The 16,357-nt window shown below is 41.1% G+C and overlaps 1 protein-coding gene across 1 annotated transcript in view; it reads right to left on the bottom strand.

The window, feature by feature from the left end:
• The window catches only part of AP3D1 (adaptor related protein complex 3 subunit delta 1), a 347,807-nt gene extending 334,111 nt beyond the window's left edge, over positions 1-13,696 (bottom strand). Inside the window, exon 1 of the mRNA XM_078671456.1 lies at positions 13,321-13,696. Coding sequence (XP_078527582.1) covers positions 13,321-13,416 — 96 coding nt within the window. The 5' untranslated portion in view covers positions 13,417-13,696. The remainder of the gene's footprint in view (positions 1-13,320) is intronic.
• Between the last annotated feature and the right edge of the window lie 2,661 nt (positions 13,697-16,357).

Raw genomic sequence — 16,357 nt, 5'->3', positions numbered from 1 at the left:
TGAACTATAAGTATAATAATTGTAGTACTCTTCGGTGGCATTGAGCTCACACCCTCGAATGGTCTTCGGTAGTATTGTTTCCTGTAGAATTCTATTTCCTGCTTATAAAGCGCATGTCTCGGTCAGTATCAGCAAAGTGGTATGTGCATGTGAAAGTCGGAGAGTTGGAGGCGGTTAAGGAAATGCAGAACATTCTGCAAAAGTAATGGGAAACCATTTTTATCTTGAAACTGTTTTTAACCGACAGTCTTTTATTCCTAATCATAGATGAGTGGGAGCAATACAGGGACTGGAGCAGCAGCGCCTCAGTTTGGATTGGTGTGGCAGGCAGGAGAAAGTCAGGAGAGGGAGGAGAGGGAGGAGGGGGAACTGCTTGCGAAATGAAATTAAAAGCGGCCGGCCGGGAAATGCTCTCGGTAGCATTCGTTTGAAGTGTGAAGCAGGGGGCGGGAGCAGCCTTTGATGTGCGGATAATTAGGGGAGGAGCAGCCAGGAGATCCAAGCTGGGGAACAGATGGCTGGCGATTTGATGCTGTGCACGCGCATTTTAGGTCAATGCGCTTGCGCATTGACCTAAAAGCCACGGGCACAGCACCAAATCGCCGCAGTTAGGTAAGCTTTGTTTAAAGCCCTATAGTCTCGCTTCTCTCAATGCGCATGCGCATTGATAGGTCACGAGACCTAAAAAGCACTGTCAAAGTAAAGGCCCACCAGAAATGGCACTAAAATGCAACTCTTTTTTGGATCAGGCAAAATGGCGTCACTCTAAGAGCAAGAACTCAAATGGTAGAAATGGTCTAAATCATTAACATATGCTATATGGTGAGTGGCAGCAAAATGTGACCGAAGGTTGAAAAGACCATCAGGGGAGGACCCCCTACAGGCAGACCCCTGCTAATATACAACTGTCTGCCTCCTTTATAGAGTTCTGAACAGCCTAAGGACACAACTGCTAGACACACATGCTAGTTTCAGAACCAAGTAGACCTGCCTGCTTGAATGTTATCTTTTTAATAATGCTGAACTCTTTTTTAGATTCACTACATTTTTTAAACAGTTGTACGGTGCTTCTAGAGAGTGATCGTGCAGTGAAAGTGACTATTAGTGAAAAAAGTGCGCACAAGCTATGTGCGAAAGTATATACATGTGGCTGATAGGGATAGTGGGATATTTCGAGTCAACATCTGTGGAGTGTTGCTATCCACCACCAATATATTAAAAACAATCCACATGTTACTTCTTAGACGTTTCGACGATGTTTCAAAACCCCAGGTATGTGTTATTAGAAAACGGGGTCATCATCAGGACGGAAATTACATAGGAGACACCAATTGTTAGGAGCAGCTACTCACAGTCAAGGGGGTGATTAATTCTCATAATATTTTGAATCTTTCATGTCGGCCCGTCGGAGCCGAGACCCAAGGCTTTTCAAAGGAGCAAAGGTCACCTGAAGTTCAGATTAATTAGGCGTGCTTTTCATATGCGCTTGAGTCCATCGCAGCCGGGGCTTGGGCTTCCTAAAAGGTGCATGTGTCACCCGGGAATATTGAAACAAGTGCGTTTCAAATCTGCATTTCGGCAGTCTCCGACATACAGCGTCCTTCACGAATGGGCCGTGATGGGCTAATGTGAAATTTTGAAGCACGCTTGATTGACTTAAACTTCAGGGGACCTTTAATTTTCGTCCTGATGATGACCCCGTTTTGAATAACACATACCTGGGGGAGTTGAAACGTCGACAAAATAACTTGTGGATGGGTTTAATATATTGATGGTGGATACTAATCTCTCTACGGGTGTTGACTCGAAATATCCCACTATCCGTATCAGCCACAGGTATTTACATTTGTGCATAGCACATAAGCACTTTTTGCACTAATAGTCACATTCACTGCGCCATCACTCTCTAGGAGCACCATACAATTGTTTAAAAAATGTTATGAATCGAATTGAAAATTTCTAAAAAGGAGTTCAACAAAATAAAATAAATGTATAACTGAGTTTAATGTGTTAAAAGGTATTTGTACCTTGGAGTCAAGGGCTACACTTCCCCCATAGAGACCACCTCATTGTTAAATATTGTCCATCCCAGGTCCCTGGGTTACCCCTTTTATTTCTAAGGATCTTTTTAATAATGATATATCCTAACATAAAACTAGGATTGCAACAGGCATAAAAGTTACTTCTTACAATATGTATGTACATTATGATTTATATGCTCTTTTCCGCCTCAGTAAATGGAAGGCTGATTACAAAATGTTATAAAGCTCTCCTGCCCCATGGCGGATGGTCAACACATCATTATATTTAAAAAAATCTAAAAACCAAAGAAACCATAATGAAGTAGATTTTCTGCTACACAACAGTCTTACCCTGAAGGAGTTAACGTTCTCAAGCTTGGAGAGTGTTTAAACTTTGGAATGTTAAAGTCGCTTGCTGCAGGGAAGCCTTTTGACATAGAACACTACCTTCAGCACACAATCTTTAACCCAAACTAAGGCACCAATGATTAAAAGACAGACAGAAATGTACTGTTTTGACTTATGCCTAAGTATACAGTAGCTTTCAGATCAAAATGGAATTCACAGACGTTCTCAGGACTCCTTTCAATAATGTGAAGCAGTTGCAATTTCCACAGGAGTATTTCCAGGTTACTCTGCTACATATCCATTCACAAATGCCTAACGGGGTGTACATTAGATACTCTGACTTTAAACTACAAAGGCTCTGGCACAGGAAATGAGGCATAGAGCAAGTTTGACTCAGAGAAGATACAACCATTCAAATCTAATGTACGTAGATCCTACATGAGAACCAAGAGTGAAGAACTCTAAGAGACTATGTGTGAAGATAACATTTAAGCAGGTCCAATCACCCACTTAAAGTCACCCATGTCCACTCAACACTTATCACCAACATGTGGTCATACTGAAACATCCCATAAGGAGACTATGACATTTTGTGAACTTTTTTTGCACATTTCCCAATAGAATTAAACATTACTTCAATCGAATTCTAAAATAAAGATCCCCTCTGACTTTTGTATAAATAGGCTGAATTATTTGTCCTCACATTTTACTTTTTTAAGCATTGTTTCAGTAATGGGAGACATTTTTTAACATTCCTTTCGAAGAGATCCTGAGGGCTTTATCTTTTAAGTTGAGTCCAACTGCTCTCAATTCTGCCTCTTCCAGCACCACTAAGGAAACTGGTCTGCTATATCCTTAAAGGTTGCCAATGGTACTCCAAAGACGCATAGACTCACTGTGGACTATAAACCTCTGGAATGAGGCAATGTGGGAGCTCAAGTAAAGCATATTTGTCTCCAACCGCGCTCTTACTCCTTCATTGTGAATCAGCTCCACATGATTATAAAGTAAATTAAAGACTTCTCAAAGTATGCATGATTACAAATGCACGGAGCAACATCAGTCCCTAAATTTAGTTTCACTAATGGTTGCATGCACTCAACAAAGCTTTGCTCAAGTATTTTTTGCCTGATTGTGCCTTTAAGTTTACATTTTTCCTACCAAGTCAAATCTTCACATTGCTGGTAAGTGTATTGGTTTATAAAACTTTACAGCTCGGTTTTCAATTCCAATGTGGAGCCTTCCAATTCCCTCCTTTTATCATCAGCTGTATATGGACAGCTCGTTCATTTCAGATCATTTACCGAGCTCCAAGCGTACAACATACTATGGAATTGAGGGACTAATGTGTAAAAGCTTTTGGAGACTGTTGCTTCTTATGGGTCTAGCTGATTAGAACAATATGAGAAACAACTGAACAATAAAAGGTCAGTGAGACAAAGTTTGTATCCAAGAATTTCATGATGGATTCAAATTACATGGTCAGTTTGAAAAGTGCGGTTTGATTTCTAGCAAAAATGGAGGGTGTCAAGATATGAGAAGAGCATACAAGAGTGGCAGAAGACGCAGTAAAGTATACAACATCAGTCTTTAAAGGGTTGAGCATGATAGTGGAGAGACATCCAAGGCCACAGGATTGTGAGCAAGTCAGTTGTTTGGAATTAGAAGTATGAAAATGGGATCTTAGCAGCATAAAAGTAATAAAGTCAGAAGCAGTAGGTTTTTTCCATAAAGAGAGAAAAGGAGAAAGTTGAACAGCCTTGTGGGACAACGCCTTGAAGAGGGGTTAGCTGGACAGTGAGGAGCACAATGAGATAGGAGAGAATACAGTGTTTGGTAGCTTGTCAATTAGATCAGTGGAATATTAAGAAAAATGCAATGTACACAGGTTACAACTCTCAAAAGGCCAGTCATGTTATGTATAAAAAACAGAGGCCGTTAAATCATTTGACTTTATTTTGTATTAACATTAAAATACACTAATTATAACTTGGCGCATAAGCCTAAAAGATAGCTGGAAAACGTAAATCAGAAAAAAAGGACCTCAAACAAGAAACCACTTTGATGACAAATATTTTGACAGCTGCCACATGAAACAATCTATTTGATTGAAGCCATTAACCGCATGCGTGCGGGCGGAATTCCGCCCGTACGCTGGGTTTTGCGAAACCGCACTTTACGTGACGAGCTGGGCTCGTCATGAGCGTGCGAGGAGGCTACGCCATGACGAGCCCAGCTCGTCATGAGCGTCGAAGGGGTTAATGAGGCGGTTCGAGTCAACGTCGACCCTCACAGTTGCTTCACTTCATACTCATTAAACCTGACAGATATGTACCAACCTGTCAGCATCAGAAAAGAGGCTCTATAACTACAGATCCCAACAGCAGTGCTCCAGGTAAGGATTTGAAGCACGAGTACTTTATTTCTCTCTTTGAGGATAGGATTTGCATAATTTCTTAGCAGCTGTTGATTGGAGTACATAAAAAGATGCAAGTTCACTTTAGTGTCCCCTTCAGAACGAGCAGCAACAATATCATGCTGCCTTCTTGCACCACGTCTCTGTTGATGTCACTGATCTGGGCATTAGAGTAAAGGCCAGTGGGCTGATGTTTTGGGCAGACTGGTCCTTATCCGCCATTATTATTTTCTCCTTTTAGGAACAATGGCCTTATTCCAAAGAGTAAACGAGTTTAGCACATGCCATGGGATTTCAATCAGCACTGCTTTACAGCATGCATTGTGTTTTCGGTTGTTGACCCAAACAAAGCTTCTTTTGGAGGGCAAATGCACCATGGTAGAAATTGGGACATTTCTGACTAGGTTTAAAAGGGCCAGGATCCCCACAGATGGGGATGATGCTGCACCCGTAAATGAGTGCCTGGCAGACAGATCATAGCAGTATTGTATTACCAATGAACTACAATGCTCCCTATGCTTTCACCACCTCACACTTTGTAAGACAACAAATAGACTGTTCTCTTCATGACCCAGCATTTTAAAACCATCAACTAAACACCAGCTGAAAACTCAAGACACATTAAGTTGCTCACAACAGTGGCTAATTATACAGTGCAGAATAGCCCCACTCCGTTCCAGCCCCACGTTGCAGTCGAGACTGACCTGGCCGCCCCGTGGCCGCTCACCACTGCCCTGTTTGCTCCGGCGAGGCCTCCGTGCGCTGAGGTCGATACGGTGGAGACCCTTCGCTGGGCTTGGGAGGGGCTCCGGAAATTTTCAGGTTCAGACATGCTCTCTGCAGCTGCGATGCCCATTGCTCACCACCCGGCCTTTCCTACTCTTCAATCTTCGGGGATGGCGAAACACGCCACTCGTCTCGGGCTCTCCAACGTGTCTGATCTCCTCCCTGAGAACACAATCTTTTCATCTGCTACTGATTCTGGCCCTTTGGACACTTTGCTTTATTATCAGCTCCGGCGGTCTGTAAGAAGCTTCATCCCTCTTTCCCCCAGCCTCCCCCTTCGATGGCCACTCTCAATGTCCTTTACACATCCCCCTCCTCAAAGAAACTGGTCCCCAAAATGTATCCTTCCACACTGGCGTCTTCTTCCATCTCTACTGACTGCATGTGGCGTGGGAGGAGGACCCAGACATTGAAATTTCCTAAGCCGACAGGCTGTATCGCTGCACTCAGATCAAATGCCTCTCCCCAACTATCGTCTGCACCTTATCCACTTTAAGTATTTACACAGGTTCTACCGGAACCCTGTACAATTACACAAGATGGGACTCATTGCCAGTGACAGATGCCTGCGTTGCTCAGCACCCGACTTCTCCCACCTCGCTTATCTATGCCCCAAGGTCTCCTCTTACTGGCGTGAGGTTTGTGCTGTCATTTCTGAGATCACCTCCTCTCCGTTCCAACCCGACCCTGTGCTTTGCCTTTTTAGGCTTTGTCAAATTCTGTCCAAATGCCTCCCGCAAGCTGATTGCTATGTTATTAGTTCTTGCGCTGCACAGGGTTTCCATGTGTTGCGGTTGCCGGCCGCGCCGAAGGTGGCCCCTTGGCTTGAAGATGCTTCCCATTGCCAGACCCTCCGTATCCGAATTCTGGGACCTTATGCCTGCCAGATCCCGCCCACTGGATATTTGGGGACCGCTTGTCTCCTACCTCCGAAGTCACACCTCCCAGGACCCGGCGACCTCTCCGGCGCTCCCCGCCGGCATCCCGCCCGCGGCAGCCGTTGATGAAGGTCAATGAGACTCCTCCTCTCTGCTCACTTTCCTCCCCCGAATCTCAGTGCTCCCACCCCCCTTTTTCCTTTTTTTTTCCACACATGGTGCCGTGCAAGTCTTTTCTCTTCCTTAGCTTTGGTGTCTCTCCGATTTCTTTCATTGACATTGGAGTTTTTTTGGTTGTTTTTAGTTTGTTGTATATGTATGTGGTAACCTTTGATCTTTTCTGTTGTATCTCAGTGCATATTATTGTGTTATGGTGCAACACTGTAATGTTGTTGTGTCTCATCCTCAATAAAGGTTTTTGAAAATCAAACAAATAATAATAATAATAATACAGTGCAGAATAGATGTGGCACCAAGAGCTGCAAGAGGTTGGCTTTTCAACTGGCCTGGCACACATATGCATGCAATAAATCATCTAGCCTCATGAAACAAGTGCTAGAAATACTAATTAAACTAAGAGCAGCACAATATTCTCCCTAATTAGATCTCTTTCTATATGATCATACCCAACCAGGGAAAGTGTATTTTATTAGTTACCTTACATCTCCTTCCTTTAATTATTTCCCAAGTGTTATGCTTCACTATTAGTGTACTGCTGACTAAACACCTGCCAAACCCTGGCGTAATCTATAGAGTCTGTTGGTACAGAGCATCATGCACCACAAACGCAACCTCATCTTCAGGGGTGGCCTTTACTTGACAGGCCCCAGGCAGCGTGGGGTCTAGGCGGGTGGGATCTCATGGAGTCGCACCTTACTCACTAGTGCTTCCTCACTTCTGGAATATCCGAACCTGAAGCATAACTAGGTTAACTCATTTAGAAGGCGCACAGTGTACTGCATGGAATCACGAATTTCCAGAACCCCAGAGGCGGTAGACGCTGCACGTCTTCAAAGGTTTGAGCATCACCCTAAATTGCACAAAGTGGTGGATGTAGGACCTTGAAGGGTGACTAAACAAGCCCCAAGTTTTATTTAAGACTACCCTCGAGAGGGATTTAGCGTGAAGGACATCATTTCCGCAAATGGGTCAAATTCCACAGACAGCTTTTAAATCAAAATGGTGAAGTTATAAACACCGGCATTGCTGTAAACTAAAGTGGGCTTAAAGAAAAGACCCCTGATATTTTAACAGACTTCGTGACCCAAAATTGATGGAGGCTTAAAAGATCATAAACAGAATTAATTCTTTCTGGAACCAGAGCGATAAATGCTGATCCACGATTTAGGATATGTTGGCACAGTGAAGAGTAGGTGTTTTTAAACTTTGAGTCCTGAGGAAGGTGTTTTCCAAATCAACAAGACACACCGAAACGCGTCGACATAAGGACACATTTACCTGTTTTTAATGCATTGGTTTTTATAAAGAGCAATGTTCCATATGTGATATATCAGATTCAATAGTTTGCATTATTGGAAGAATTATTGTAAAAATCATCCTATTGAAGTGAAAAACTTATTTGTTGGATTTTTATTCTGTATTGGTTTGTGTTTGTATACGTTTTTAATTGCATCAAGAAATGTGTCAAGAATTATATCAATATCTATTTTTGCTGCTATAAAGAGAATAATAAATGATTTGTACTAATGTACGTGTTGCTATATTCTATAAACAAGATTTCCTTTGGTTCACTGGATATTGGATATGATTGGTCATATTAATACTGAAAAACACTGAAAGGAAACTTTTTGTTATTACTTTGCATTTCCCGGTCCTTTCTGGTTTACCTGGGTAACTCTTTTTGTGGACTGCATGGAAACCGGTCATCCGATTCAAATGCGTTTTCAAGAAGGCCTACAGACTGCATATTTCAAATGTAATAGATACAAACGAAATTTAGTCAAAATATCTTCATACCTAGCTCAGTAATGCAGCAAAAAGTCAAGACCTTTGGTTCATAATATTGACACCTGTGTTAAGTGCAGTCAGAATTGCAAGTATCATTAACAATAAGTTCGGCTTTCTTAAAAACGCAACCCAATGACATCACTGGGACCTTTTCCAAGACTTTATTTGAACTGAGGCTGCCTTGCACTTCTTTTCAGAATGTCTGTATCCCCGAACATTCCATGGTGGAACGAATGACCTGCGCATCCTCTATCCTACATAATGGTGCAGACATCTGAACACCAACCATTTACATGTGTGATTCATTGGCACTTTCTTGGTCTGGTTGTGCACCTTGGGCCATTGATTATCCCTACCATCAGCTTTCAAGTTATTTGTACTAATGCTCTGCTCCTCCCACGCAGTCAAGTACTGGTATTTTACGTTATCCTGTCAGGTTAATAATATACTAACTCAGTTTGGAGTCCGCTGTGGCCTTAAGGAGTGTCTCCATACATGCCACGAGACTTGTGTATACTCTGAATCAGCACAATCTCCAGAGAAAGCGTGCTACCCTACCTCTTAATTGCCCCAATGACAATAAAACACACACCACCCTGACCAGTTTTCAAATTACCATATGCAAGTACTCCAAAAGTACAAAAAGTAAAATGCTTTAATGTAATCCTAACGCTCAGTGACTTCAACAGGTGTAAATGGTAGTTGTATGAGGGTAGATTCACCACCATGCACTGTCAATATAATTTCAACTTCTATCTGAAGTGCCAAGGGTACACTTGTTTCAGAGTGTTCGGTTTTGTAATTATAAGCAATGCACTATTGAAAAAGGTGGTTTATTTACTTGTGGTGTTGTCACTACACCAGGTCGCAGTGCGTCCACTTTGGAGTATTTTCATAAGTGGACGCATTAGAGTAAACACAGCTAAATAGAATGCAGAAGGGCATAGTCACCGAAGTACATGATATGATATTAAGGGAGGGGTAATAGAGTTCGGTAGCTCGTCCACACTGCTTTCTCTGGTTAGACACTCGGAATGTTGGGTGGAGCACAAGGTTAACAGAAAGGATCAATCTAAGAGGGGGCAGCTGCTTTTTCTGTGGCCCAGACCAGCATTCAAAATCACGCAGTCATCATATCGTCCAATCAATGCGCCATTGAAAAGCTAAGTTTCCAGTATTTATCAGAAGATAGTTCAAATGGGCCATCTGGATCAGAAAAGGAGTATTCCATAGCTTTTGGAATTAAATTGCGACGATCCTGTCACCATGTTTTTTAGTGCTATTTAGTAACAATAGATGGCAGAACGTCAAACAATCCTTGTCAGTGGAGTGGAGTGAGGAACCACTTTCTAAAGTTTCTAAGGTTTCATCGTGCCTGGTGCATGATGCATAGCAGCTTGGTCCTACAGGGCACAGGCAACAAGTGAAGTGTTTTAAACTTTTATGAATAGATAATTCGTTCTCAGATAAAAGGAGTGATATTTTGAGAAGAGCAATGTTTAAGTTGTTATTGTACTTTAAATGTGCTTATGAAAAAAAATGTGTTTCTCCTTGCAAAACAAATAACAGATCTCAGAGCCTCATTACTCGTCTAGAAATTTCAGAAAAACATAACTTTGCACTCCAGAAATAGTTTTGCCACTGTGTGTAGATGGTTTACGCAATATTTTTACCTAGTTATAAAACAACAGAGAGATGTTCTTTCATTATATCTTATTTAAGAGAGATGAAGACATACAGTGAGGGCGCGGGTGGATTTGAAACTTCAAAGAAAGTTACCCACGTGGCTGGGAGAGTTAGCAGGAATTAAACTTTTAGAAATCATAGCTGGATGGACTGGTGGAGGAGGCGGACATTCCAGTGAAGGTTGGAGAGGTGCCCATTGTCTATCCCTTCGAAAGTTGGCAAAATTTCCTTACCACATACAGCAAGCTCAATAAACATCAAATAGTAACATCTGGTGTGAAAACTTGTCACATATACATTAAAAACATTTTGATGGGTACCAACCCAATGTTGGAGAACTGAAAATGTTATCTAGACGAGATTTCTCGTGCATGAAAACATTCCACTCTGCCGCAGAAGCACAACTCAAAACAAATAATAGGCCTCTAAATTTAGTTAACGGTCCGTGTCTTTCGGATCTACAAAGTTCTTCAAAGCTGTAAGTTCATACTACAAGACTCAACAAGGTTCGCATTAAAATACTTCAACTAATGAATTCATCATGTCTAGAGAATTTTCAAGCAGCACGAGGAATCACAAGCAAGGAGTCGCCCACTTGAACTAAACAGTCTTTACATTGCTGGGAGTAAGACTTCTTTTGTTGCTCTAACAATTCTACTGACATAGAAACCGTTTAACCATTTTTCATGACTGAAAATGAACAACATAGTACATGATAGACTCTTCCGCTGTGTTGGGAGTACAAAGATCATACAAAAAAATGCAAAGCAATTACTTTTTTCTTAGAACAACAGAAAAGGGTATTCACGAAAAATATAACACACTGATGTGAAAAGCATGCAGCACGTTATTCAGAATTTAACATGAATATGTAAGCTAACAACAGCTTAAGAGGAAATGGTCAGACCGATTAATGAGATACAGGTTATACTTCACCAAATCTGAAATATTTCTAGAGGAAAAAAGAAATTTGCAAAGAGACCACAAATGTATCGTTCAAGAACATTATCATTTGATTGTTTTTTTAACTCACAACATCGCATCAAACAACTAAGAATAAATAGACAAAGTAAATTACAGAGTCTTAGTAAAGTTCTTCTATGATTAAAATGACGCTGAGCTAGAGATATTTAATAGAAAAGAGAACAGTGGCGGGCACACCTAGAAAAGCATTATAGTAAAAGACCGTACAAGACACATTGCTTGCCAATGTTCACATAAACATGCTACCAGTCACTGAATTGATATAATCCCAATAAACCTTTTCTAGTAAGATTCAAATTTCACTATAAGAGGCAAGATGCCAGATACAAGCAAGTGCAGAAGAAGAATGAACATGTAACCCTTAAGTGCGATACAGTTTCTGAAAGGCTTTAAAGCGTTCACTTACTCTTGATATTTTGAGTCACAGAATTGCATTATGGTTTTGCAAAGTAAATAATTATGTGGCTAGACTTTAGGAAGACTTTGGATAGTAAATGATTCAAACACTCAATAAAACAGTTGTATAGGGAAGAAAACACCTCTTTATATTCTAAATCTGTCCATGGACAACCAATCTGTCTTCAGAGAATCCCCAACAGAGGTTAACAAAATGCTATGCAAGCTTCACAGATAATGCCAAAAGCTCTAACCTAGGGTTAGTGGTAAAGAATATCCCCTTTTTAACGTACCAAATCGCTGACACATACAATACAACAAATAGGCAATCATATGTTCATGCTGTCTTTTCATATCTATAGTTTCCACCAGATGTACAAGAAGCGTCTTAAACCAAAGAGTAAAAATACTAGACTCTTTAATCCCTTTGTCCTATTGAAACAGAAGTAGTTAAAAAAAAACACCAAAGTCCCACTGGTTAAGTATCAATAGTAATATATATTTTTTTTTTTAAGAGAACTCCCCATCTAAGGCTACTAGGCAAGGGCCCCTTAATTTTAATATAGCCTCAAATTACTTTTATATAGAAAATTGTAATGGTAACATTCACTATACTACTGCCACTGAAAAAGGTCAGTCTATCTCTGAAATCAAATGCTCACAAGTGAACACATTTCTTTTGTGTTTGACATCAGCAGTGGTGGACGTGGCATGCTTACCGTGATATCAGTGGTGTGAGCATATTTTTCAGCAACACGTAAGTACTGAACATACATATGCATCTGAAAAATACTATACTTTCCTTCTCTTGCTACTGGGGAGCCATAAGTGTGCCTTACAGTGTCAGTGGGGGGGGGGTATTTAAGTGTGCAGGAGTGGCAGCCTGATTCCCTTAAACCGTGTGGTTGGAATTAGTTAACAGGTAGGAGGTACTGCTTGTCAAGGCTAATTGTCTTTCATGGTTATAAATGTATGGACTCTTGAAGGGAGTGTGCGCATGAACACATATGCAAAGAAAGTTGGAAGAGACGTTTGATATGATTGCAAATGGATTACTGCCCCAGTTTGAGTGACAGGAGCACATTCCTTTAGACCTAGTGGTTTTGGAGGTGCGATAACCACATCCTACTTAAGGTCATGGAAAGCATCCTTTGTGATAAGTACAGAGTGGAGTGAGTAGATTTTAAGGGGTGGTGGTTTGAGCCAGCAAAATCTGTATGGCTTTGTAATGATCCTGCGCTGCTTTCTTCAGGTGTTGAGGATTTGATAGGGAGTGGGCTTACCCATCATCTTTTTGTTTCCAGGTTCCCTTGCGTTTGGCAGGCACTGGATGTGATAAGAAGGCGCCTTTTCTTCCCACGCCCTCCTCCTTGCCTTTCACCTGTTGACATTACTGTAGAATAACTGAGGGAATGCTGGTGAGGAGGATCTTTTTCCCTGGTTCTTGGGGATTCAGGCACTCATGTGATGAATGGTCTGGAGTGGAGAGTGGTCACCTACATCTTTGCGGGTGCTAGTTCTCCTGGGGGGGGGGGCTAGTTGAAGAGCTTTAAGTATTAGAGAAGCACTCGTTCCATCACTTGATGGGGGCCTCTGTCTTGGGCAGTAACTGTCTTGGTGTGGAGCTCTGGGAAAGGGTCTTTTCTGTTCATGGGTCCTGAAGAACATTTGGGCGAGTTGCTTGAGTGTGGAATGGGTGGAGTGCTGTGGGTGGTGTGTGTTTGGGATCTTCTTGCTATCCTCCTCCATGTGTGGCCTGGTTACCCAGCAGTGGGGCGCTGCCCTGCATTTTGACAAGTTCCCAGCCTGTGGAGGGCTGGCCGGGGTGTGGGCTCACCTCATCCTCCTTGTGGTTCCGGATGCCCCGCACCAGGTCCTGCAGGTTCTTATCGAACATGCGGTCAATGCTGCCCTTCACTATCTTCAGAGCCATGTCTGAGGGCGCCCCCGGGGGTGTCCGTTCGGTGCACCGGAGGGGATGGTCCTGGGAACAGGGGCCTGTGCTGTTCCGGCCCTGGGTGAGAGGCTGCGGTAGGCTGGCGGTGGCTTCACATCCCGGGTGTAAAAGATGCCGCACCGGAGAGTGTCGCGGGGATACGGCTCCTGTCACTACCACTCCCCCAACACCTCCCGTCAGCAGCAGCCGAACAGCAAAGAAAATGGCGTCCGCTCAGGTGACAGCTCAGTGGAAAGCGAAAGCGGACAATTCTGACAGGCGTCGACATTAAGAAAGGACTACGCTTACAAATTGACTGCAAAATGAACACATTAACCACACCGAATAAAGTTGCATGTTTAGAACTTGTCCGTACAGATCGACCATTATAACTATGAAAGATAAATAAATATATAGCGCGAATGTTGGCCCAATTTTAATACACTTACAGCGACATTCAACTACATGCCAACCGTTTCAAGATGGCCGCCAGTAATATTTTAAAGAGAACTGACCTTAAAATGTTTGGACTATATTAAAAACGCACGGATCAATAGTGGATATGTTCTTGTACTACATATTACAATAAGACTCTTACAACCAATGCCTTATAGCCACAAAATGAACTGTTCACTGCATAGAGTTAATAAGTACCCCACATTTCAAAGATGGCCTACTCGTTCTTTATGTTAACTTTCGGTGCCAACAAGGCACTTGGTTCAGCAGTCCCTTGTCTTTTCAGTGACTTACGTGCCAATCTACAATGCATGATCATATGTCAGTGCTCATAAACTTCTGATTCTAGTCAAGTGATGAGAAAAACGAATGCATTTCTTCCAACTTTTATATTCTTATTTGGTGGTACTTTTAAATGATGAAGTTCGAGCTAAACTAAAATATGTATTAAATGATTTTTTTGCCAAAGCAGCAAAATAATTATTACTTGGCAATCGAATTGCAGAACTCCCAAGGTATGCTTTGGAAGGGGTATTAAACTCACCAATTCCAGATTTTTTTCTCTGCACTTCGTTCTTATTTGTGTGCATTTATAATTGGAAGTACAAAACTAAAATACCGGAGTCAAAAGAATAATCCAGTTCTAGATTCACTCCTGACAGTTGATACAGGACAGCTTCAGGTTTCATATTGTTTGACATTTTTAGAAAATGGAATTTCTCTTAGGGCAACACTGGGTTTGTTATCATGCCACCACAAATGCATCAGAGAATGCTACACAGGAGTTTAGTTCTAGGTCCATGCCACATTTTCAGGATAACTACTGGTGGCTAATTATATTTGCCATGTGTCAAATGTATCTATCTTTTATATCCTGAATATCTGACACCTGAATGTTTACGTTGAAATACATCTATTAAACAGAGTAATACATCAAACAGTTGTCGAAACATGTCTTCAAGGTGCATTGGGTAATGGTACGCTCTGCAGTCCTACAGCAGGGTGAACAGGGCATGAGTCTGGATTCAACTCCGTTCCCCCTACAAAAGTCTAAACAAGGCCCACAGGTGTCACTTTGTGCCCCAGCATTGCAACTGCTTGAGTTTACAAGTTTTTTTCATATAACCTGTCCTACGTGTGTTTTTATACTCCCCATACCCCTGTCTAATTCCCCCTTTATTTGAGGAAGAGTCTGAGTAGGCAATTATCCTTGAATGTCTTATCTGAAAAGTAACAAGGAACATCACACTATTAACCCTTCTATCACCTAAAGAACTGCAAGTGTGCAGTTCTATTGTGTAGTGAAGCTGGATAAAGAAAATCAGCAAAAAGCAAACATGCATGATTGTACAACTGAATATCAACAGGAAGAATATTAACATACAACAATAACGAGGAAAAAATATTGAGGGACAAAATATCAAAAGGTAAGTGCATGTAGGAAGTATATATTTACTATTCCTAACTCCACATCTACGTACCTTGAAGATGTAGGGACCTCTTAGTTACATATATGTGGAGTTAGATATAGAAAATCTAAACCAACTTTCCAGTCAATATCTGTTTTTGATATTTTGTCTTCAATATTTATTAGCATTGATATTCCGACTTTGATATTTATTGTGCACGCCAACCAACATGCATAAACAGAAAGTGTGACTGTTTAAAAAAATAGACCAAGCAGATTTTGTTGACTTTTTGAACACAGATTAAAATCTCATCCAAAATTCCACACATTTGTTTAAGTATAGTGTTCCTTTCAGTCATTTATTTGCTCAATTACACACGGAACTGAGGAAATCATACATTTCATTTATAAAAAGTAAAACAAACCAAAACATTTTATTTTCACATAATTGCATGGTGTAATAATGTGTTGTTTTTGTAAAATAGGCCAATTCCCCATTATAAGTGAGAAATTTTACACGGGTGTCATATTACTTATAGTGAATCTACTTCCAGTGACCTCATTGTGATTTACATATGAAAATTAGTCCGCAATATTTTCTTAGGGCTTATGCACCAGAGGATGAGGAAGATGGAAGCTATGTGGAGCAATAGAATCACAGTTTTCATCTGCATGTAATCTGTGTGTGCAACATTTTGATGGTTGGTGATACAAGAGAATTTATCAGCAGAACAAAGTACAGTGTATATTAAGAGTGCCCTGTCCATTATAAATGTTTTTTTTTTCAAGCAGATGCTTGGTTCTGGTTGTACTCCGGAATATCTAAGGCAGAATATCGACAGGATATAATTACAAGAAAATTGAGGGACAAAATATCATCATTAACTTTATTCGGTCGTTCAGACCATCAAAGTGCATTGGCGTACAAAAGTATGGTAAATAAAACAAAATTTTACATGATAAAATTATAAGCCAAAATAGATGATGTTATTCATACAACAACAAGCATATTAAAACCCGAGCCATTAAGGAATATAAACAAATTAAAATAACTGGCTTCCAAGGTATTAAAAC

Source organism: Lissotriton helveticus, chromosome 12, assembly GCF_964261635.1.
Source record: "Lissotriton helveticus chromosome 12, aLisHel1.1, whole genome shotgun sequence".
NCBI lineage: Eukaryota > Metazoa > Chordata > Amphibia > Caudata > Salamandridae > Lissotriton > Lissotriton helveticus.
The sequence above is the reverse complement of the archived record's forward strand: the minus strand, read 5'-3'. Positions and strand labels throughout refer to the sequence as shown.